Source organism: Gossypium arboreum, chromosome 2, assembly GCF_025698485.1.
Source record: "Gossypium arboreum isolate Shixiya-1 chromosome 2, ASM2569848v2, whole genome shotgun sequence".
Classification (NCBI taxonomy): Eukaryota; Viridiplantae; Streptophyta; class Magnoliopsida; order Malvales; family Malvaceae; genus Gossypium; species Gossypium arboreum.
This window is the reverse complement of record NC_069071.1, coordinates 10,361,655-10,386,041: the sequence shown is the minus strand read 5'-3', so window position 1 is coordinate 10,386,041 and position 24,387 is coordinate 10,361,655. Positions and strand designations below refer to the sequence as shown.

Sequence of the window (24,387 nt, the reverse complement as noted above, 5' to 3'; positions counted from 1 at the left end):
CGAGAGTGTGTTTCTACCGAAGCTATAATGGGTAAAAGATTTAAAGATGGGCTGAACGAAGACATTAAACTATTAGTTGGCATACTTGAGATAAAGGAGTTCGTAGTACTGGTTAAGTGAGCTTGCAAAGCTGAGGAGCTCTGGAAAGAGAAAAGAAAAGCTGACTTTGAAGCTAGAGATGCACGTAAAAGAACATCCGGTAAGACATTCCATTCGGCACTAAAGAAGTTCCGAGATGATTTCAGCTGTTCTAAAGCCACTTCGGGTTATTCTAGACAGGATCAGAGTAGGCCACCTATGAGCTCGAGAGCTATCTTAGTAGCTAGTATGGGTAATGTCAGATCAAATCAACCCGAGTGTAAACATTGCTGCAAGCGACGCCTCGGCAGTTGCAGATTGCATGATCGAGCCTGTTTTAAATGTGCATTGATGGATCATTATATTCGAGATTGCCCAAAGTTAGTTGAGGAAAACCCAGTGCAGAATACGAGATCGGGTAATACTACAGCTCGAGGTAGACCACCCAAAAAATCGAGTAATGTGAGTAATAGTCAAAAAGGAACTAAAGATACAGCAGTTAGATTTGAGGCTCGTGCACCTGCCAGAGCTTATGCTATCCGCGCACGTGAGGAGGCTTCATCTCTAGATGTCATTACTGGTACATTCACTCTTTATGATACTAATGTAATTGCATTGATTGATCCTAGTTCTACTCATTCTTATGTGTGTGAGACATTAGTATTTAGTAAGACTCTGCCTGTTGAGTCTACTGAGTTTGTGATCAAAGTGTCAAACCCCTTAGGCCGGTGTGTTATGGTTGACAAAGTGTGTAGGAATTGTCCTCTGATGATTCGAGATTTGTGCTTCCCAACTGATTTAATGTTTTTTCCATTTGATGAGTTTGACATAATTCTGGGTATGGACTGTTGGCTTTGCATGATGTTGTTGTAAACTGCAAGAGAAATACTATTGATTTATGGTGCCAGAATGATGAGATTATTCGAATTGAATCTAATGATCTGAATGGGTTTCCATCAGTGATTTCTTCAATGTTAGCTCAGAAATATGTGAGAAAAGGTTGTGAAGCTTACTTTGCATGTGTACTTGACAGTAAAGTAGTTGAAAGAAATATTGAATCAATACTTGTTGTGTGCGAGTACCTGGATGTGTTTCCTGAGGAATTATCAGGTTTGCCACCTATTCGGGAGGTAGAGTTTGGTATTGAGTTAGTGCCTGGGATGACTCGGATATCGATAGCTCCGTATAGAATGGCACCTACTGAATTGAAGGAATTCAAAGCTCAGTTGCAAGAGTTGACAGATAGAGGTTTCACGCAACCAAGTTTCTCTCCTTGGAGTGCACCAGTGTTGAAAAATAAAAATGGAACTATGAGAATGTGCATCGACTATAGACAATTTAATAAGGTGACTATAAAGAATAAATATCCGTTGCCATGGATTGATGATTTGTTTGATCAACTGAAAGGGGCAACAGTGTTTTGGAAGATAGATTAGAGATCAAGCTATTATCAATTGCGGGTTAAAGACTCCGATGTGCCAAAGACTACTTTTTGAACAAGGTACGGACATTATGAGTTTCTGGTTATGCCTTTCGGACTTACTAATACACCTTCTATTTTCATGGATTTGATGAATCGGATATTCAGACAGTATTTGGATCGATTTGTGATTATGTTCATAGATGACATTTTGATCTACTCCCGTGATGAAACTGAGTATGCCGAACATCTAAGACTTGTGTTACAGACTTTGTGAGATAAGAAGTTGTATGCAAAATTCAGTAAATGTGAGTGTTGGTTAAGTGAAGTAAGTTTTCTGGGCCATGTTGTATCAGCATCGAGTATTCGAGTTGATCCGAGTAAAATTTCAGCTATACTTGATTGGAAACCTCCGAGAAATGTTTCTGAAGTTCGAAGCTTTCTGGGACTTGATGGTTATTATAGACGGTTCGTGACAGGTTTTTCTATTATTGCAGCCCCAATGACAAAGCTATTGCAGAAAGATGTTAAGTTCGAGTAGTCAGAAAAGTGCCAGAAAATCTTTGACCAGTTGAAATCCCTTTTGACCGAAGCTCCAGTGCTAGTTCAGCCAGAATCGGGTAAAGAATTTGTTATCTATAGTGATGCATCTTTAAATGGTTTGGGATGTGTTTTGATGCAAGAAGGCAGATTTATAGCTTATGCCTTAAGACAGTTAAATCCACATGAAAAGAATTATCCGACACACGACCTGGAATTGGCAGCTATTGTGTCTGCGTTGAAAATTTGGCGCCACTATCTATTCGGTGAGAAATGTCATGTTTATTCTGATCACAAAAGCCTGAAATACTTAATGACTCAGAAAGATCTGAACCTGAGACAACGCCAATGGTTAGAATTGCTAAAAAACTACGAGCTTGTAATTGACTATCACCCGGGAAAGGCCAATGTTGTTGCTGATGCTCTAAATCTAAAATCACTGTTTGCTTTGCATGCAATGAATGTGCATATGGCTATGTCTAAAGATGGTTTGATAATAGCTAAATTAAAAGTAAGACCTTTATTTGTTCAGCAAATTGGTGATGCCCAGAAAGTTGATAATGATTTGATAGCAAAATGAGCTCAATGTGATTCAAATGTTGATTCAGAATTCAAAAACAGAATATGTGTCAATACTGAGGATTGCCTAAGATTCAGAAATAGAATATGTGTACCGAGAAATACGGAGTTGATTCAGATGATTTTAGTGAAGCTCACAGCAGTCGGTTATCTATTCACCCAGGTAGTATGAAAATGTATAATGATCTGAAACAGTATTACTGGTGGCATGGCATAAAACGTGTAATATCCTGATTTTGGGCCTACTCGGAATAGCGGTTTCGTGACCACAAAATTCGAGATATAAATAATTATTTTATGATTATTTTGAGGTCTATGATATGATTGCATGATTGTGTGAAAATTTCGTGAAGAAATTTTATGCATAAAGTGCTTAAATTGAAATTAGGGACTAAATCGAATAATTTGTAAAACTTGCATTCTAGAAGTTTCTAGTATGAAATTGTTTTGAAATATTAATTAGGAGGTCTTAAATAGAAATTTTACTAATTTCTAAGTCTATGGACAAAATTGGACATGGATGGAATTTTGAAAAGTTTAGTAGTAAGGGCATTTTGGTCATTTAGGGTAAAATGAATTAAAATACAAAATTAAAAGCTAATTTTGCTCATCTTCAACCCCATGACCGAATGTAGCAAGGAGAAACCATGGCTAGGGTTTTCAAGCTTCCAAGCTCGATTGTAAGTCCGTTCTAGCCTCGCTTTTAATGATTTTACGCTTTTGGAGTCCCGTAGCTCGATTAAGCTTATGCTAGCAATAATTCAACCTAGGGTTCATATTTGGAAAAATACCCATAGGTGAAATTTGTGTATTTTGGTGTTTTATGATAGAATATGAGGTTTTAAATTATGTTATATAGAATATGAGGTTTTAAATTATGTTAGACAACTTGTACTACTCGGTTTTAAGTGAAAACGAGTAAAAGGGCTTAATCGGTAAAAATACCTAATAGTCATAAGTACATGTTAGAGTGAGAATTTGATGTTTCCATAGAAGGGAAAAATGATCATCATGTCATAAAACATAAGAAAATAGGCTGAAGTTTAATTTACGAGCTTTTGGGCAAAAGTGTAAATATGTGAAAGTTTAGGGGCAAAACTGTAATTTTGCCAAAATATGAGTTTAGGTCAATTTGAATAATGTGAGTCCTAATTAGACTATATTTTAAATGATAGAGCAAGGAAAACTAAAATTCGGGCTAAAATGGGGAAAATACCAAGTTGTGGACGAAATGGTAAAAGTAGCCATTTTCGCATACGAGGTAAGTTCATGTGTAAATAATGTAGTATAATTGTTATTTTTAAGTTATTGATGTTAATTATATGATATGCTGATTTTATCATGAAATATATGCTTTGTGGTTATTTTCGAATAAAATGCAAATTCGTGAATTATTTGTTAAATATAAAGTGCTACCGAGTATTGGTTTCGGTATTTTACTAAGATGGCATGGAGATCTGTTCGAGGAAAATCCCGTTTGAACCTTAGGAATAGATTAGGATACAAGTGACATGTCACTAGGATATTTGGGCATCCGAACTTGTTGAGTTGAGTCCGAGTTCACTTATGGATGCGAATGTCCGAACTCGTTGAGTTGAGTCCGAGTTCGAGAGATGTAACTAGGCAGCTGAGCTCGTTGAGTTGAGTCCGAGTTCACTTATGGATGGGAACGCCCGAGCTCGTTGAGTTGAGTCCGAGTTCACTTATGGGCGGGTTACATGGTAGCTTGGCTACATATGTGGCACTTATGTGCAAACTTTCCATGTATCCGAATTATATTCTGATGTGTTCAACGGGTAAAATTCTACTCAAATAGAGGAATACTCGAGATGAAAGGGACGTATTGGTAAGTGTTGTGAAATGAATACTTTAAATAGGTATCTACTTAACCCTCGGGTTAAAAACTCGATATAACAACAATATGGTAAGATGATAAATGAAAATGTGATATGAATGTCTCGGTGATGATTATGCAAATGATGTTTTATGTTTGCTTATACAGTTGTGTTACTTGCTATTTGCATGTGAGCTTACTAAGCATTTATGCTTACTTCCTCATTTTCATTCCTTGTAGTGTTGACAAGCCAGCTCAGAAATTGGGAACGATCGGAGGCATGCTCACACTATCCGTGTACCATCTTGGCATAATGGCTTGCATATTTTGAGTATGGCATGTATAGCATTATAATCATTTTGTATATATGGTCTTATGATATGGTTATTGAGTGGTATGGAAATGCTTGGTAATGATTAGCCGTTGGAATGGCTAATCATGATCATATTTGGTGTTATGTATGCTAAATTGCTAGCTAATTCATGGAAACCATGAAATAGGTAAAATTTACCATAAAATAGATTCAGACAGCAGCAGTGACGTGAGTTTGAAAAATCATTAAAAATAGTAGAGATACAATTAGATGATGAATAAATATGGAATTGAAGAATTATGAGTCTATTTTCATATGGATGGAACAAAACAGGTATATGAGTTATATTTTATGAGATGTTTAAATTTTTGTGAAACAGGGCCAGAGCGATTTCTGGATCCCCTGTTCTGAATTTGGAAATTCACCATAAATTGTTCAAAGATAATTAGAAGTTATTCTTTATATGTACAGATTCCTTATTGAGTCTAGTTTTATTAGAAACAAACGGCATAGTCATTGAAACTCTGTACAGGGAGATATCTGATTCGTAATACACAGAGGTCAGAGCAGTCGAACCCTGAAACAGGGGAGATTTTAACTAATAAACTGTACTAATTTGCTCGACCAAAAATTTTAGAAAAAAAATTAGTAAATAGATATATGAGTTTAGTTTCAGGGAAAATTTACAGAATTGGATTTAGAGTTTTTGAACTCAAGATATGAATTTTTAAGCGACTGTGATGCAGATTGCTAGCTTGACTGAAAATTTTAAAAATAAATTGTTTGAGCTGTTTAAGTAATGAATTAAGTCTGTTAACACCTCGTGTTCGACTCCAGCGACGGTCTTGGGTACGGGGCATTACAAAACGAGACATTTCTGACTTTATTTCGAAATGCCTAATTTGTCAATAAGTAAAATCCAAGCATCAGGTACCATATGGATTGCTTCAGCCAATTATGATAAATGAGTGGAAATGGGATAGAGTCATGATGGATTTTGTATCCGATTTACCGTTGACACCGAGCAAGAAAGATGCAATCTGGGTTATTGTGGATAGATTGACAAAATCAGCTCATTTTGTTCCAATTCGTATGGATTACTCGCTTGATAAGCTTGCTGAGTTATATGTTTCTCAGATTATGAGATTACACGGTGTGCCTATTTCTATTATTTCGGATAGAGATCCGAAGTTTACATCGCAATTTTGGAAGAAACTACAAGATGCACTAGGTACGAAATTATATTTCAACATTGCTTTGCATCCGCAGACAGATGGTCAGTCCGAGCGAATCATTCAGATACTTGAGGATATGTTGAGGTGTTGCATTCTCGAGTTTGAAGGTATGTGGGAACGATACCTACCCCTGATTGAATTTGCTTATAATAATAGCTTTCAGTCGAGTATCAAAATGGCACCTTATGAAGCCTTGTACGGTCGTAAATGTCGTACACCATTGTATTGGATTGAGCTCAGTGAAAATAAGATACATGGAGTCGATTTGATCAGAGAGACTGAACAGAAAATGGAAGTGATCCAAGAAAGTCTAAAAGCAGCATCAGATCGTCAGAAATCGTATACGGACGTAAAACAAAAAGATATAGAGTTTCAAATCGGGGATAAAGTATTTTTGAAAGTCTCACCGTGGAAGAAATACTCAGATTTGGACGTAAAGGCAAATTAAGCCCAAGATTTATTGGGTCGTATGAGATTATCGAGCGTATCGGGTCGGTTGCTTATAGACTGTTGCTGCCACTCGAGCTAGAAAAGATCCATAATGTATTCCATGTTTCAATACTTCGAAGATTTTGATCGGATCCCTCACGTGTGATTAGTCCGTCTGAGATCGAGATTAAGTCCAATATGACATATGAGGAAGAACCGATTCGCATTCTGGCTCGTGATATTAAAGGGTTGCAGAATAAGAAAATTCCATTGGTTAAAGTACTGTGCCATAAACACAGAGTTGAGGAAGCAACATGGGAGTCAGAAGATACAATGAAAGAGCGTTATCCGAACCTATTCACCAATAAGATTTTCGGGGATGAAAATCCTTAAGGGGGAGAGTTGTAACAGCCAGATTTAGACCCTAATCCGAACGGTGGTTTTGGGACCACGAATCCGGGTCAGAAAAATATTTAAAAATTATTTTTTGTGTTTATTTTATGTGAATTTATATCTGTGAAATTTTCGTGATTTAATTTTGTCGTTTGAGTGTCAAATTAAATAAAAGGACATAATCGCGTAAAATGAAAACTTGATAGTTTAATGTGTGAGGACCAAATTGTTGATGTCTTTATAATATGAAGCCTTTATGTTGTAATTGGGCCATCATTAGTATTAGTGGACGGCAATGGACATGTTAAATATGATAGTATAAAATTTTAACTAAGGTTAATTTTGTAATTAATAATATAAGTTAATAATATATAAAACATATCATAAAAATCAAAGCCATTTTACATGCTCATTATTTTTCTTCTTGCTGAAACTTAAACAAAAGAAAAGAAATAGAGAAACCTAGGTTCGGCCATCCTTCCAAGCTTGATTAAAGGTTCGTTCTTAGTTGGTTTTTGATAATTTTTACGTTTTTAAGATCGTTGCTTCGAGTACTAGTAAACTCATGCTTGAATTTTATATTTTGGTGAATATTTTGAGTTATTACATTGATGAGAGATTGTGATTTTTGTTGTTTGATGATGAAATATGAAATTTATGTTTTATATTAACATGTTTTGTATTGGAGTTTTTGATGATTTTGAGTAATTAGGACTAAATTTCAAAATTAATAATTTAAGGGACTAAATGTGAAATAAATGAAATATACGGACTTGTATGAATATGGGTAAGATTCAGCCTAACATGGGTATAATGAAATTTTGCATATTTTGTGTTTTGTGCAATAGGGACTAAATTGTAAAAAGTATAAATGTCAGGGGTAAAATGGTAATTTGCCCATTTATGTGCTTTTGGAGTAAGTTGAATGAAAATATGTTTGAATGAGTTTAAATTGAATATATTTAGACCAAGAACCAAAGAAATTGGATTTGGATCGAGGGGAAATGAAAGTTGTCGACTAGTTGTCCCATTCCATTTTACATCGTCCAAGGTAAGTTTATAAGCAAATAGACGTACTTAATTTTAAATAAATGTGAATTATATATGCTGAATTGAAATATGTAAATTTATATATGCAATAGCCGAATGTGAATAAGCTTGGCTACTATATTTCTGAATTCGTTTCGACTGAGTTACGATGTCCGAAAGCCCTGTATGAACCTTAGGAATAGCTAGGATACATATTCCATGACATAGGATTTCGATATGTGATGTGCGAGTAAAACCATGGCTTCAATATGTGACTCCGATATATGTATGCGAGTAAGACCCTGTCTTGGACAGTGGCATCGATATGTGATTACATGTAAGACCACGTCTGGGACGTTGGCAATGTACGATATGTGTGATTATCTGAGTGTCCTATCCAAATCCGAATAGTTCATCAGGCAACGATAGGTTGTGATCAATTGTACAAAATGAGCTAAGACAATCAGGTATGAATTGAGTTATCACCTACTTGATAAATGTAAGTAAGTTACTCATGTGAACATGTGTGCTTTGCCTATTATGTTCGGCCATGGTTATGTAAATGTATACTATGTTATATTTTGATTCGAGTATATGTGTATATGTGTAACAATAATGATAATTAGCTTTGAAATTGAAAGATATTTTGTTAGCCTTTATATATATGTATTCGGCTTTAGGTAAAGCTAAATGCAAAAGTATACGATATGTGAAATCACGTGATGTTGGATTAATACGACCATGAAAGTATAATTAGATTTACTTCAAATAAATTTTTCATGTTATTAAATAGTTTATTTGCTTATGACTTACTAGGCTACAAAAGATTACTCTATGTATATGTGTGTTTCTGTTTTATAGATTATTTTGGAGTCAAGTTACGAGCTCGGGGATCGCCAGCAAAGTTCATCACACTATTTATGGTTTTGGTATTTTAAAAGTTGAACTTGATCTTATGGCATGTATAGGCTGGATTACGTTTTGAAATGTTGAATTTTGGTTGTGTGTAATCTAAGCCATGCGAAAATGGCTAATCTTTTATGTTTGAATTCGGTTATGCTAAGTATGGTTTATGTTCATCTTAGTCATGAGGTTATGTGCTATGAATGTGTGATATTTTTGTTAGGTACTATGTAGCTTGAAAATGGTTGATGACTTAGGAGATGTATGTGAATGGTTTGGTTAAAGTTATCCATGCATAGAAGTATACGTGATATGTGCCTTTGTACATTGAAGATGCTTGATAATTTGGATGTGGTTGAAAGGGTCGGACACGGTATATATATAGTATGAATTATATTGTTGTGTCACTCATAGTTAAAATGATTCGGTTATGACTTATGATGATAGTAATAGATAAATTTGGTTGACAAGTACATTCGGTGTGATGTTGGATTTACGTATTGAATAAATTGATTGATGATTCAGTTATTGCATTTTTATATCTAAGTAAATGATGTATCGGTCATAGTACAAATAAGTATACATGTTCATAAGTATATTAGTTAGTTCGGCTATGGCATTTATATATATAAATAAGTGCGAAGTTGATTGATATGTTTTGTTAAAATGAGTTATTGAATACGGTTGAATATAATGCTTATGGTTGTGTATACATTTGACCTTGGTTTGGACTATATAGAAAGTGTAGTCAAGATAGGTAATGTGGTGGAGTTTGGTTTATATGTTTAACCTAAATAATGGTTATTAAGCTAACTAGGGTATAATATTTGTTAGACAGGTGATATTCAATATTATATGTGTTTCATGTAATGTATAAATATCTGAATTGGTGATAAAAGAGACGAGTTGTGTATATGCATTTTGGCATGTAAAATGAGTGCATTTCAAGTCATTACTTGTGTTATTAAATGGTTAGCTATAAATAAATGATTAAGTATACTTTTAGTAAGTGAACTAGGCTTGATTAGCTTCATTATTGATGTTCGAAAACAGTCTCATTTCATTATAGTTAAAATGCATACAAGGTTTTATTTATTTAATGAAACATATTTGACCATTCGTGAAATTATTAATGCCGTATAAGTTAATGACTAAAATGCCATGTGCTAGTGTAACACCCCGAATTTGGGCCTAGAAGTATTGGGCCTTGAGTGGGGGTCCGTAAGGAGGTTGTATATAGGTATTTAATTGTGCAATGAAATGAAACAATTAAATGTTTGCTATTAGTGGTTAATGGCTTTGAGAAGTGTTGGAGAAATCTTGGGTTCAAACTTGGGCTTTAGCAAAAATTTTGGTATTAAGTGAAAAAAAAACCTGGATGCTTGGATGAGGGTTTTTAAATTATTGTGTTAAATAAATGACACAAGGAAGCTTGTAGTCTAGTGGTTGTGGTGTCATTAAGGTTGTATGGGAGCCTGGGTTCAAGCCTTGGCTCTTGCAATTTATTTTGTTTTTTTTTAAAGGAACACGGACTTTGGCCTTTAGACCTTATAATTAATTGGGGATAAAATATGACACAAAAAGCCTTGTGGCTTAGTGGCAAGTAGCGTGTGGAGCATTTAAGGGGAGGCATAGGTTCGAATCCCATGGCAAGCAAGGAGCATTTATTTTGCTAACAGGGGGCGGCAAGAGTTGGTGTTGAATTTAAACTCTAATGTTGGAGGGATCCCACATCGGGAAGCTAACATAAGAGTGGTTGTGAAGCTGGCTTTAAATAAAGGGAACCATGAAGAGAGTAAATGTACCTTTCTTGGCTGATCCCTTTCGCTGTATGGCGTGCTCGTTTGGGTTGGGCGTCGGCTAAGAGTGCTCGGAGTGTGGATTAACTCCAGTCTCCTATCGTGTGTATTTCTTACTATTCTAGGCTGTAGGATGGCTACTTGGCATGATGGGTCGAAAGGGGTCATGTGGGCCTAATGGGCCTACAAGCCCAATTGGATAAGTTGTTTGATTGTGTAGTAAATTTGGGCTAGGCTAGGTGAATCTAATATTTGTGGCTAGATTTGGGCTAAAAGGGCCACACGAGTGTGGGCCCATTTGGGTGAGAATGGGCTTTAGAGCCATTAGTATTGTTATCCATGTTTAAAATACTTTGGTTTACAAAATTACCAAAATACCCGCTTTGTAAAATTACTAAAATACCATTGGTTTATAAAATTACCAAAATACCCCTAGTTTGTAAAATTACCAAAATACCCTAGTTTGTAAAATTACCAAAATACCCCTAATTTGTGAAATTACTTGAAATACCTCGACACAGTAAAATTATTGAAATACCTCGACTTGTAAAATTACCAAAGTACCCTCGATTTATAGAATTACCGTTTTACCCTCGATTTGTAAAATTACCGCTTTACCCTCGATTTATAGAATTACCGTTTTACCCTCGGTTCTGTAATTACTATTTTACCCTCGATTTACGTAATTCTTGTTTTACCCTCGGTTCTAATTATTGTTTTACCCTTGATTTCTGTAATTCTTGTTTTACCTCGATTTATAGAATTACCGTTTTACCCTCGATTTGTAAAATTACCGTTTTACCCTCGATTTACGTAATTACTGTTTTACCCTCGGTTCTGAATTACTATTTTACCTCGATTTATAGAATTACCGTTTTACCCTAATTTACATAATTACCATTTTACCCCGATTTACATAATTATCGTTTTACCCTCGATTCTGTAATTCTTGTTTTACCTCGATTTACAAAATTACTAAAATACCCTTGGTTTGTGAAATTACCGCAATACCCTCAATTTGTAAAACTACCAAAATACCCTGTATGGTAAAATGACGAATATGCCCTTATGTTCCGTATGGTGATGTGCTTAGGATTTACATATATTGATATTGGATTAGTTAAGTTTGAGTGACGGTGGTGGTTATCGAGGCGATTGATTTTGGAAACGTTTCAACTTCAACCCATAACGGTGTGTACTAACCTCTAAATAGCTTAGTTTAATATTTCTTGAAAAGTCAAAGCTTCATATTTTAGTGATTCGGAATTAATATTTAGATCTATTTTCACGCACGTTTAAGTTGGATTCACAACGGATATGGGGTAGGAAGGTATTTGGAACGTTCTTCAACGAGTAGATCTCTTGGTAAGTATTCGAACCTTCTTTCCATTTGTATCTTGTGGTTTAAGAAAAGTGAAAACCCTCGTCGACTAAGGCTAAAAGGGTTTTTGGTGTTATTTGGTTTGTTGGTGCTAGTGAGGATTAAAGGCTACCGATCGAGGAGTGTGAAAAGCTTGGATCATCGGAGTGACTAAATCTAGTCATCAACCATCAACTTGCAAAGGTATGAACCCAAGGGCCATTGTGGATGGTGGTGAATGTGTAAGTGATGATAATAGGTAGTTTTCGATTTGGTTTAATATTAACATGGTCTAATCTATAAGTGGTTGATTATAGGAGAAATCGCATAGGAGATCTCGTCAAGGAATATCGCAAATCGGTGTGTAACGAACCCTTTTCATAGCTTAAAGTGATAAATGCGAAAAGTCAAATGCCAAATTCGGCATTTCGAGGACTTGTGAGCAAGTTAACGCTCACTAGTTAGTTAGGATCGATGAGATGATGATCGAGAACGATGGAAAGCGGTAAGAATGTGATTTTGGCGTTCTTGGTAAGTTGGGCCTCGAGGGGTCAAGTGGGGCCCATTGGGCTTCGGGCCCATTTGGGTAAAATTGGTAGAAAAGAAATCTGTTATATGGCATGATAAGACTGTTAAAACCGTTATGGAATATAGGCTAAATGGGCCTAGATGACGAAATTGGCTAAGTAGGGCCCATTAGGGTTTTAGGCCCAATAACTCGATTTCGCTAAAATGGGCCGAATCACTGTTTGCACCCATGGATTGTTAGTAATCGTTAATGAACGTGGAAACCCTAATTTTGGTAAAATTACGAGATTACCCTTATAATATGAAAATGACCGTTTTGCCCCTAGGTAAAATGACCATTATACCCCTAGGGTTTATGTATGATTTTAATACATGGGATTTTGATAAATATGGTATGTATGATATGCACATGAAATGTACGCTATGCACATGATATGTATGATATGCACATGAGGTAATCATAAATGCATTGGGTTGGGTTTTATATGGATGGAGGAAGTGAAAAGGGCTTATGCCCCGCTTATCAAAAGGGCTTATGCCCCGAGTTATCAAAAGGGCTTATGCCCCGTTATAAAAGGGCTTATGCCCTGATTATTGAAAGGGCTTTTGCCCCGATTATTAAAAGAGGCTAGGCCTCGGTTATATGATAAAGCGACTATCTTTGCCAATTGGAGAGTTTGGCGGGGTGGGTCGAGTTAATCCCACATGGTGTGTTGGTTGGTACGGTGGAGAGTAGCGGATGGTGGGTTGAGTAGTCTCCCAAATGGGTTGCATTCATCATTGAAATTATATGTGACATTGAAATGGGCCTAAGGGCCATACTGATTTCTGATAAAAAGGCTTCGCCCAAGAATATGAAATATGAAAAGGCTTCGCCCAAGATATGAAATATGAAACATGAAAAGGCTTCGGCCCAGTAATATGAAATATGAAAAGGCTTCGGCCCAGTATTATGAAATATGAAATACGAAAAGGGCTACGGCCCAGTGCATGATTGAGATTGGATTTGGGCTTAGACCCAATAGGCCGTTATTGTTTTGGGCTCTGAAAGGGGCTTGTTGCACACTGAGTTTCCAAACTTACCCCCCTTCCTTAACCTTGCAGGTGAGCCTTGATGTGAGGACTTGGGCCGGAGGGGATTCAGAGTGGCCACGGTGATTGTCTTTGGACTTTTAAATAAGTGTTGGTTTTCATTTAATTTCCTTTAATTATTATTTATTTTTGGGTTGTAATAAGGCCAATTTTAACTTTCCTTTTATTTCTTTTCGAATTATTTTAATTTTAATAACTTTAAAATTGGTTAATAATTATTCAAATGGGCTAGACTTAGGACGTGTTTTCCAAATGATACTTGTTTTCAAAATATCTCAACACCACGATTAATCGATTTATCAAAGACGCCCACTTAAACAAATTTAAACTCGATATAACAAAGTGTGGCTATGGTTGTAGGCATGTCTAGGATTGGATCCAATTAAAGAGCTTGGTACTTAAGCGACCTTCATGGCTCACCTCCTCTGTCTCGGATACCTACCTGGTGCCCAGCTTCCATACACTTTGTTAACTTAATAAAATGTATGGTTTTAAAACACTAAAACGGAACATGGGTTTTCAACTCCAATGTGGCACGTCAGATTCGGCCACAACGTCTGGGCCGGGTTTGGGGTGTTACAGCTAGATTTTTATTTAATTTAATTTATACATGTATAGAAATATGAATTGAAATGATTGATGTTTACTAGATATTCAAATGTCTTTATAATGTTGATTTCATGATTAGTACTTTTATATTATGTAATTAATAAATTCATGATTGACAATTAATTGAACATTCGTTTATATATTTATAAATATGATTTGTGTGAATGTTCAGAGTTGTGCTTTTGTGTAGTAATACCTCAGGACCCTAATCCGACGACGGATACGGGTTAGGGGTGTTACGTCATAGACCTATTGAACAAATAACGGTCTTGCTTTTAATTTAGCTATTATCGAACCATCACCAAACATGGCCATATGCATATTCATTACACGCAAAGCAAACAGTGATTTTTTGCTTAGAGTATCAGCAACAACATTAGCCTTTCCCGGATGGTAATCAATCATAAATTCGTATGATCAGAATAAACATGACATTTCTCACCGAACAGATAGTGACGCCATATCTTTAAGTCAAACACAATAGCTATGACTTTTCCTTCCTGTATCAAAACACAGCCCAAACCATTTAAAGATGCATCACTATAGATAGCAAATTCTTTACCCGGTTCTGGCTAAACTAGCACTGGAGCTTCGGTCAACAGGACTTTCAACTTGTCAAAACTTTTCTAGCACTTTTCTAACCACTTGAACTTAACATCTTTCTGTAATAGCTTTGTCTTCGGGGTTGCAATCATGGAGAAACCTTTCACAAACCGTCTATAGTAACCAGTAAGTCCCAGAAAACTTCGGACTTCAAATACATTTCTCGGAGGTTTCCAATCAAGTATAGCTGAAATTTTACTCGGATCAACCTGAATACCTGATGTTGATACAACAGGGCCAAGAAAACTGACTTCGCGTAACTAGAACTCACATTTACTGAACTTCGCATACAACTGTTTATCTCGCAAAGTCTGTAACACAAATCTCAGATGTTCGGCATGCTCGGTTTCATCATGGAAATAGATCAAAATATCATCTATGAACACAACCACAAATCGATCCAAATATTGTCTGAAGATCTGATTCATCAAATCCATGAAAACAACAAGTGCATTAGCAAGTCCGAAAGGCATAACCAAAAACTATAGTGTTCGTACCTTGTTCGAAAAGCAGTCTTTGGCACATCGGAGTCTTTAACTCACAACTGATAGTAGCCTGATCTCAAATCTATCTTTGAAAACACTGTAGCCCCTTACAGATCGTCAATCCGTGGCAATGGATATCTATTCTGTATAGTCACCTTATTTAGCTGTCTATAATCGATACACATTCTCATAGTTCCGTCTTTCTTTTTCACAAATAAAACTGATGAAACCCAGGAAGAGAAACTCGGTCGCGCAAAACCTCTATCTATCAATTCTTGGAACTGAGTTTTCAATTCTTTTAATTCAGTAGGTGCCATTCTATATGGAGCTATTGATATCAGAGTCGTCCCCGGTACTAACTTAATACCAAACTCTACTTCTCAAATAGGTGGCAAACCCAATAATTCTTCAGGAAACACATCCGGATACTCGCACACAATTGGTACTGATTCAATCTTTCTTTCGGTCACTTTACTATCAAGCACATATGCAAAGTAAGCTTCACATCCTTTTCTCACATACTTCTGAGCTAACATCGAAGATATCACTACTGGTAAACCATTCAGATTATTAGATTCAATCTGGATAATCTCATCATTCTGACATCATAAATCAATAGTCTTTCTTTTACAGTTTACAATAGCATCATGCAAAGTCAACCAATCCATACCCAGAATTATATCGAACTCTCAAATGGCAACAACATCAAATCAGTCGGAAAACTCAAATCTCAAATCATCAAAGGACAATTCTTACACAATTTTCCAACCAGAACACATCGGCCCAAGAGGTTTGATACTCTAATCACAAACTTAGTAGACTCAACAGGCAAAGTCTTACTGAATACTAAAGTCTCACACACATAAGAATGAGTCGAACCAGGATCAATCAATACAATTACACTAGTATCATAGAGAGTGAATGTACCAGTAATAACATTTGGGGAAGAAGCCTCCTCGCGTGCGCGTGTAGCATAAGCTCTAGCAGGTGCACGAGCCTCGAATCTAACTGCTGTAACTTTAATCCCTCTCTGACTGCTACTCACATTACCTATATTTCTGGGTAGTCTACCTCGAGCTGCAATGTTACCCGATCTCGTATTCCGTACTGGATTTTGTTCAGCTAACTCAGGGCATTCACGAACAAAATGATCGATCGATCCACACTTAAAACAGGACCGATCATGCAATCTACAACTGCCAGGATGTTTACACTTGGGTTGATTCGATCTAACATTACCAACACTAGCTACTGAAGTAGCTCTCGAGCTCATAGGTGGTCTATCCCGATCCAGTCTGGAATAACCAGAAGTGGCCTTAGAACGGCTAAAATCATCTCGAAACCTCTTGGATGTCGACTGAAATTACTTACTCGATGATCTCTTACGTGAATCTCTAGCTTCAAGGTCAGCTTTTCTTTTTTTCCTAAGCTCTTCAGCTTTGCAAGCTCGCTCAACCAGTACTACGAACTCTTTTATTTCAAGTATGCCAACTAGCAATTTAATGTCTTTGTTCAACCCGTGTTCAAATCTTTTACACATTATGGCTTCGGTTGAAACACACTCTCGGGCATACTGACTGAGTCTCACGAATTTTTGTTCATATTCTGTCACAGTCATGCAACCCTGTTTTAACTCAAGAAATTCCTTGCCTTTTTTATCAATGAAACTCTGACTGATATATTTCTTACAGAACTCAGTCTGAAAGAAGTCCTAGGTCACCTTTCTTTTAGAACCACCGATACTAGAGTATTCCACCAGTGATATACGATGTCTCATAACAAAGACATGGCACATTTTAAGCACTCATCCGGAGTACAAGATAACTCATCAAACACGCGGAGAGTATTATCAAGCTAGAATTCAACTCGTTCAACATCATCATCAGTAGCTCTGAATTCTTCAGCCTCGTGTTTCTGATTTTATCAACAGGAGGCTTATGTAATCTCAACAGATCACTCACTTGAGGCATAGCAAGTATCAGAGAAGGATTAATCAAGGGTGGAGGTTGTTGTACAGCCGGATTCGTCCGGATATACTGAGTAAACTAGTCATTTATCATTTGATAAAAGGCTTGCTTAGCCTCTCCCTCTTGGTTACTCGAAGTCGATCGAGAATTAACAGGCGTTGTCCATTACGTGGGAGTAGGCGTTATACTCTAGACATCATCAACTACGGCTCTGTCAAGATCCACTTACTATACAAAAACACATTTTCAAATGTCATAAGTCATCACACTATCACAGTATATAATATGGCATGTATAGCTAGATTCATACGCACTACGTTAGTCCTAGAATCGACTAAATTATAGCTCTGATACCAATCAAATGTAACACCCCTAACCCGTATCCATAGTCGGAAAGGGGTTACAAGGTATTACCAAACTAAACACAACTTTCAGATAATCATAGATACACATAGAAATTAATCATCTTAAAATATCACAACTGAATATATACTAAATCAAATCAATTATTATAGGTTACACATAAATTAAATAACATACAACCATAATCATTATTAAATGGTAGGGTATAAGCGTATGGATATAAACATCACATTATTCATTACTTAAAATCAAACATACATGCAGACTTATTATAATTTAAATCAAAACCAACTTAATTATTAAAAATCAAAATTACTATTCATATGGTCATTTGCTAAATCTTTAACCGAATATATATATATAACATGCAAACACATATTCTTTATTTGTTGTCTACTTCTACTATGCTCAACCACTTTACAATTATGAAACATTTTCAATAACCAAACTGAATATTCAAACCTATTATTTTACCCTTCACACTAACATATCAATCATATATAAATATATAATACATATTAGCTATTCATCCAGCATATATAGCATATCAACTCAAATTTGTTTTAACATGCTACTATCACATATCAATTAAATAAACAAAAGTCATACTCAAAAACAAATTTGATAGCCACATATTCGGCTAAATCTATATATAAATCACTATAGCCAAAGCAATCCAATTTAATCATCAAATAAATAACACCTCAATTATTTTACATCCACCGAAAATTTATTCACCTTATTTTCCAATCTAAACATAGTCATTTCAAAAATTATTCATTATGCTTAACATTTCATTTATAATCAATGAACAAAGATAATAAACTTATATCTAAATCTATTCCATTCCACAACCGAATATCCACACTTCAAATCATGGTCATTTACATATATATAAACTTTTCACCTTTTTAATCCTATCAACCTACATGACTATATCATCTTATATATTCCAAATATAGCATACACATATAGCATGATTGATATTTTCAAAATAGACTTAAACCATAACCATAATTATACAACCATTAACATATATATCAAACACCTCACTCATATATATATATATATATATATATATATATATACCAAAACCGAAATTTGCTTTAACTTAAACATTATACTTAGCCATATTCGCATGGCTTTATATACATACTCAATCAAAATAAACTAACACAAAGGCTAGCCTATACATGCCATAAGTTCGAATTCAACTTATAAAGTACCGAAAATAGTTGATAGTGTGATAGACTTTGCTAACGATCCCCGAACTCGTAACTTGACTCCAAAATCTATAAAATAGAAGCAAACATGTACACACAATAAGCTATCATAGCTTAGTAAGTCATAAGAAAATAAACATCTCAAAACATAATCAACTCATTTAACCAAACCAAACTATACTATCATAATCCCATTAAATCTCAAACTTACAATTTCATGTATATCATATACTTTCACATATAAACTTAGGTGGAAATGAATGTACATAAATATATTAACAAAGTACATTTACTCTCGTACACTTATACTCATGAATCAAAAGATAACATCAAATACATATTCATAGTATATGGCCTAATATACTACTCAAATATTCATATGTTCACATTAATAACTTGTAAAATTAGCATAACATATTAAATGGCCAACTTACCTTAACTTCAAACAAGGGATCAACTAACTCATGCCAGATCGTTTTAGCTCGTTTTACACCTTCGAACACAATTTATCATTGCCCATTGAACCATTCAAAATTGAATAGGATACTCAGATAATCACATATATCGAACAATGCCAATGTCCCAGACGTGGTCTTACATGCAATCTCATATCGATGCTACTGTCCTAGACAGGGTCTTACACGAATCAAATATGATGCTGATGTCTCAAACATGGTCTTACATGTAACCACATATATCGATGCCAAAGTCCCAAACGTCGTCTTACACGAAAACACATATCAAACCCTATGTCATGACATATGTATCCTAGCTATTCCTAAGGTTCGTACAGGACTTTCAGATATCATAACTCAGTCGGAACGAATTCATAAACATAATTCCCTATCATATTCACATTAGGCTAACAACATATACACTTCACATAATTCATTTCAGCATAATAAAATCGTATTTATTTAAAATAAACAACATCTATTTGCTTATAAACTTACCTCGGACGATGAAAATCGGAACGGGACGGCTATTCGACAACTTTAGTTTTCCCCCGATCCAAATCCGATTTCTTTGGTTCTTGATCTAAACATATTCAAATTAAACTCATTCAAACATATTTTCACTCAATTTAGTCCAAAAACACATAAATGGGTAAGTTACCATTTTACCCTGACATTTTACACTTTTTACAATTTAGTCCAAATTGTATAAAACACAAAACATGCAAAATTTGAGTACACCATGCTCAGGCTGAATCTTCCTTGTGTTCATACAAGTCCATATATTTCATTTATTTCACATTTTAGTCCCTCAATTTATTATTTTTTCAATTTAGTCCTAATTACTCAAAATCATCAAAAATTCCAATACAAAACATATCTTTCATATTTCATCAACTGACATCACAAAGCTCAAATATTCATCAATGGCATAACTCAAAATATTCATCAAAATAAAAAATTCAAGCATGGGTTTTGTAGATAACATAGCAACGATCTCAAAAACGTAAAAATTATCAAAAATATTCATCAACTGCCGCTCCCGAAGGCCGAAAAAATGCCAAAAGTCCCCTTTTTTATCCCCTTTTACAACCTAGGTATAGATCTAAGGGGGAAAACTCCAAAAAGGAGAAAAAAATCCGGCCTTTCTTAATTTATGGCCTCTTGATACCTTTCTTTCGAAGCCCGAATGAGATCCCAAAGGGTTTTCGGGGCTTTCACGAATAGAGGAAACCTCCAACGGTGGCGCGATATAAAGAAACAGGTAAGTTTTAATCCTTTTCCCCTTTTTTTATATTTTTATTTATAAAATGAATTCGTAACAAACAAAATAAAAAAAGATCACCTTTTTTCAACTTTGAATTCGGTTTTTTTATTGCTATTGTGTGTGTAATACAATCTGTTTTTTTCTTGGCTTTATAGCCGATTACAAAAAGTCTTTGTTACTATTTGCTTTCTATTGTTTCTACTCTGTTTCGTGCTCTGTCTTCCTTTTTTTTTTTACAGGTCTAGGGAGGAGTCAACGGACGAGGAAGCCTACCATTTTGGTGCAAGAAAGGCCACCTCGGGCAACGAGTGCGCTGACTCGGCACGTGAAGGCAACGGCGCGGCGCAAGGGCTGGATAGAAACCCTAGGGTTTCTAAAAATTTTAAATGTTTTGGGCCTATCGGGCTTTGTATTTTTTGGGCTAGTTTTTTTTATTATTTTGGGCTTGTAAAATTTGGACTTGAACTGTTTACTATTTTTATTATTATTATTATTTTTTTTTTGCCCGAACAAATTGGGCCTATTACAATAACTAAAGCATATTTAAAAAAAATTAAGATGTTGATAAAAATTATATATGAACTGGCAAAAGTTGTTGCGATATATAATCAAAATTGTTCATGTCAATCAAAATTAATGAAAGTTTTATTTATTAATTTTGTTGCACTACCTAACTATTCATTTAACCTAATAACCAAATAACCTTTAAGCACAAAAAAATAAAACACTAAATAGGTAACATTGTATAGAAAGAGGATATAGATCTGCGTGCCTAGTTTTTCCTTAACACATGTTAACCATGTCTAATTTAAAACGAAGATCAAATTAATTAACGTGGAAAAAGGATTTCACTTGGTAACTCTGCTTTAAGTTCTGGTGAATTTTGTGTTAAACTAAGACGAGGATGAAAACATTTAACCAATTTCATCTTTATAAATTTTCGTCCACTCAAATAATTGTGAAACCTCAAAATAGTTGGATTTGTCAATCCTCTTGAGAAATGGGACCTTGTTTCTTCACTCTCTTTATCGCCTTCATCTTCTCTACTACTCTCTTTGTTGTTGCTCTCAATCGTTATACTAAGAAAAGAAGTCACCAGCTTCCCCCAAGCCCCCCCCCCTCAAAACAATTCCATTCTTCGGCAACCTTCTATGGTTGCTTGTCAAGCCTTTCTCACGTGTTAAGGCCCTTTCTCTTTCCTTACATGAAATATATGGTCCGATTTATACCCTGTATATAGGCTCAAAGCCCTTAGTGGTTATTGCCAGTCACTCCCTTGCCCATCAGGCTTTGATTGCTAACGGTGCCATCTTTGCTGACCGTCCCCAAGCAATTGCCACAGAAATGTTCCTCAGCTGTGATCAACACAACATCACCTTGGCATTCTATGGCCCTAAATGGCTCCGGCTCCACCGTAATCTTACCTATAATATCCTGCATACTTCGCGGATAGCATCCTTTGCAGCTGCACGTAAATGGGCCTTGGATGCACTCATCAACCGCCTTAAGTCTCTCTTATCATCTGATGAATATCATCCCACTGAAATAAGGGATCATATACAGCATGCACTCTTCAGTTTGTTCACTTTTGTTTGTTTTGGTGAGAAGCTTGAAGACATAAAAATTCAAGATATCAAGAACCTGCAGCGACGCCTGCAATCGAGTTTTGACGAATTCAAAGTACTCAATCTGTTTCTATGTTTGGGGAAATTTATCTTTCACAAGCGATGTGAAAAGCTTCGTCAGCTTCGACAGGATCAGGAAAAGCTAATGGTACCTTTAATAAAAGCCAGAAAGGCGATGATGGAAGAAAAAAATGATGCCATTTGGGGTAGGGAAAAGGATGTGTCCGGCATATCGTTTGGCAATGCTTCACTTGAAGTATTTTGTGGCAAACTTAGTCTGGCATTTCAATTTTAAAGAGTTAGAGAGAAGGTGTGGATTTGACTGAAAAACATGAATTCACAGCCTTAACGCAGAATCCTTTAGAGGTCCAAATCGCTCCTAGAATCTATGTCCACTGATTTTTCTTAATTTTTGGTCTATCATATTAAGTCATATTTTAAATATTTTGTTATACTTAGTTATAAGTCTTGTCGTTATATTAAAAATTTGTAACAATAATATAATATACTATAATTGTTTTATTTTATTTTAAAGCATTTTAACTATATTTTTTTAGATTTTCCTTTTTTTAAAAAATAAAACACTGGCTTATTATTAATAAAAAACACCATCAGCTGCCCAATAAGGCCAAAGCACACAACCCAGTGGACAGAAACAACTAAGATGATTAAACAAGACCTTCCCTGTACAACAAAGGAAGAAAAAGGAAAAATAAAACCAGTCAAAGCTGAATCATTGACAAAAATATTGATATATTTTAAGAGTATACATAAGAAAAAAAAATAAAGTGTTGGCAGAGAGAAGGGAAGACAAGGCCAGTGCCAAGGAGAGAGAGCCCATGGGGAATGCCAGAAGTCGACGACGTAAGGCTTATCTTTGCAACGATCGAGATGAAGATGTTATCCAAGTATTTCTTGTTCCTTTTCTTCTTATTTTAAAAAAATGGAAAATGGGAAAAATTTCATATTTCATATGTATAAATCATACAGATATTTAAAATTCAAGTTAAAACTAAAAGTAAATAATCATATACCGATATTTAAATAATCATCCCTCTCGTACCAAAATTTAGAAAACTTAATCAAATTAAATAAGAATTAATTTAAATTTAATCTCAAAATTAATAAAACAAAAAAAATCTATTTTAAAAAGAATAATTCAATATGCAATTCAACTTGACTAACAAAATTCAATTCAAGCTGTTAAATTTTAACTCTAAAATTAAATAAAATTTAATTTAGTTTGATTGAATTTAAGATATCTAAATAAATCTCTAATTCAATAAAATCAAATCTAAATAAGTTTAAAACTGGATCGCTTGGAAAAATTAAGTATCTACATTAGTGTTGTGTAAGTTACTTGATAATAACATTTTATTGTTGTTAAAATAAATTTTTGGCAATAACATTTAGTCGTTGAGTAATTTAATATACAATCAATTAAAATGACATAACAAAATAATATCCGACAATTTTTATAATAGTGTTATGTAAAAGATTTAGCATCTATGTATTGTTATTATGTAATAGTTTTTGTGATTAAAATATTATCCTTATGTTAAACATATCATAACTAACTATCTGACAACTAAAACATATTTAGACAAATAAATTAAGCCGTTGAAAAAAATAATATATGAATGGGAAAAAAGTTGTTGCGATATACGTCGACTTTAGGCAACAGAGGAATAAGCAAAAACCCAGCAATGACTTTGTAACTTTACGATACAATTTTCACAATGATGATGAAATGTTCAACATTTCATAATGAATTTTAGCGTTGTTAATTCCTATTTTTCTTATAGTGTAATTAATAAATTCAAATAATTGATATTTGATATGTTTATCCACATATGCTTTGAATCGATAGCAAATATATAAATAATGGATATCTACATGTAACCAAATCCATAATTCTAATACTATCCTTAGATTTAAATTGTTTTTGTAATAAATTTTATGTTAAAATATAAAAAGAAGAAGATAAATATACACTCATAGTAATATTTATTATCTTTTAAAATGAACAAATTTCAAATCTTTTCTAAATTACTTGTAACATTAACTTAATAAAAAACTTAATTATACTAGACAAGGAAATTTTTACAACTATATATATATATATGGATATAGATATAGATATAGATAAGGAAACCTAATCACAATGGCTCATGTGAATCACAATTAATAAAAGTTTTATTCATTAATTTTATTGCCCTGCCTAATTATTCATTTAACCTAATGATTAAATAACCTTT

General features: G+C 34.7%; 1 protein-coding gene across 1 annotated transcript; it reads left to right on the top strand.

Moving 5' to 3' along the window:
- Positions 1-1,268: 1,268 nt before the first annotated feature.
- On the top strand, positions 1,269-22,662 carry LOC108466373 (cytochrome P450 89A9-like). Its single transcript, XM_053022037.1, has 3 exons — positions 1,269-1,366; positions 20,744-20,835; positions 21,589-22,662. Exons 1-3 carry the CDS (start codon positions 1,269-1,271, stop codon positions 22,422-22,424), a joined length of 1,026 nt encoding a protein of 341 aa, XP_052877997.1. The 3' UTR covers positions 22,425-22,662.
- The last annotated feature ends 1,725 nt before the right edge of the window (positions 22,663-24,387 follow it).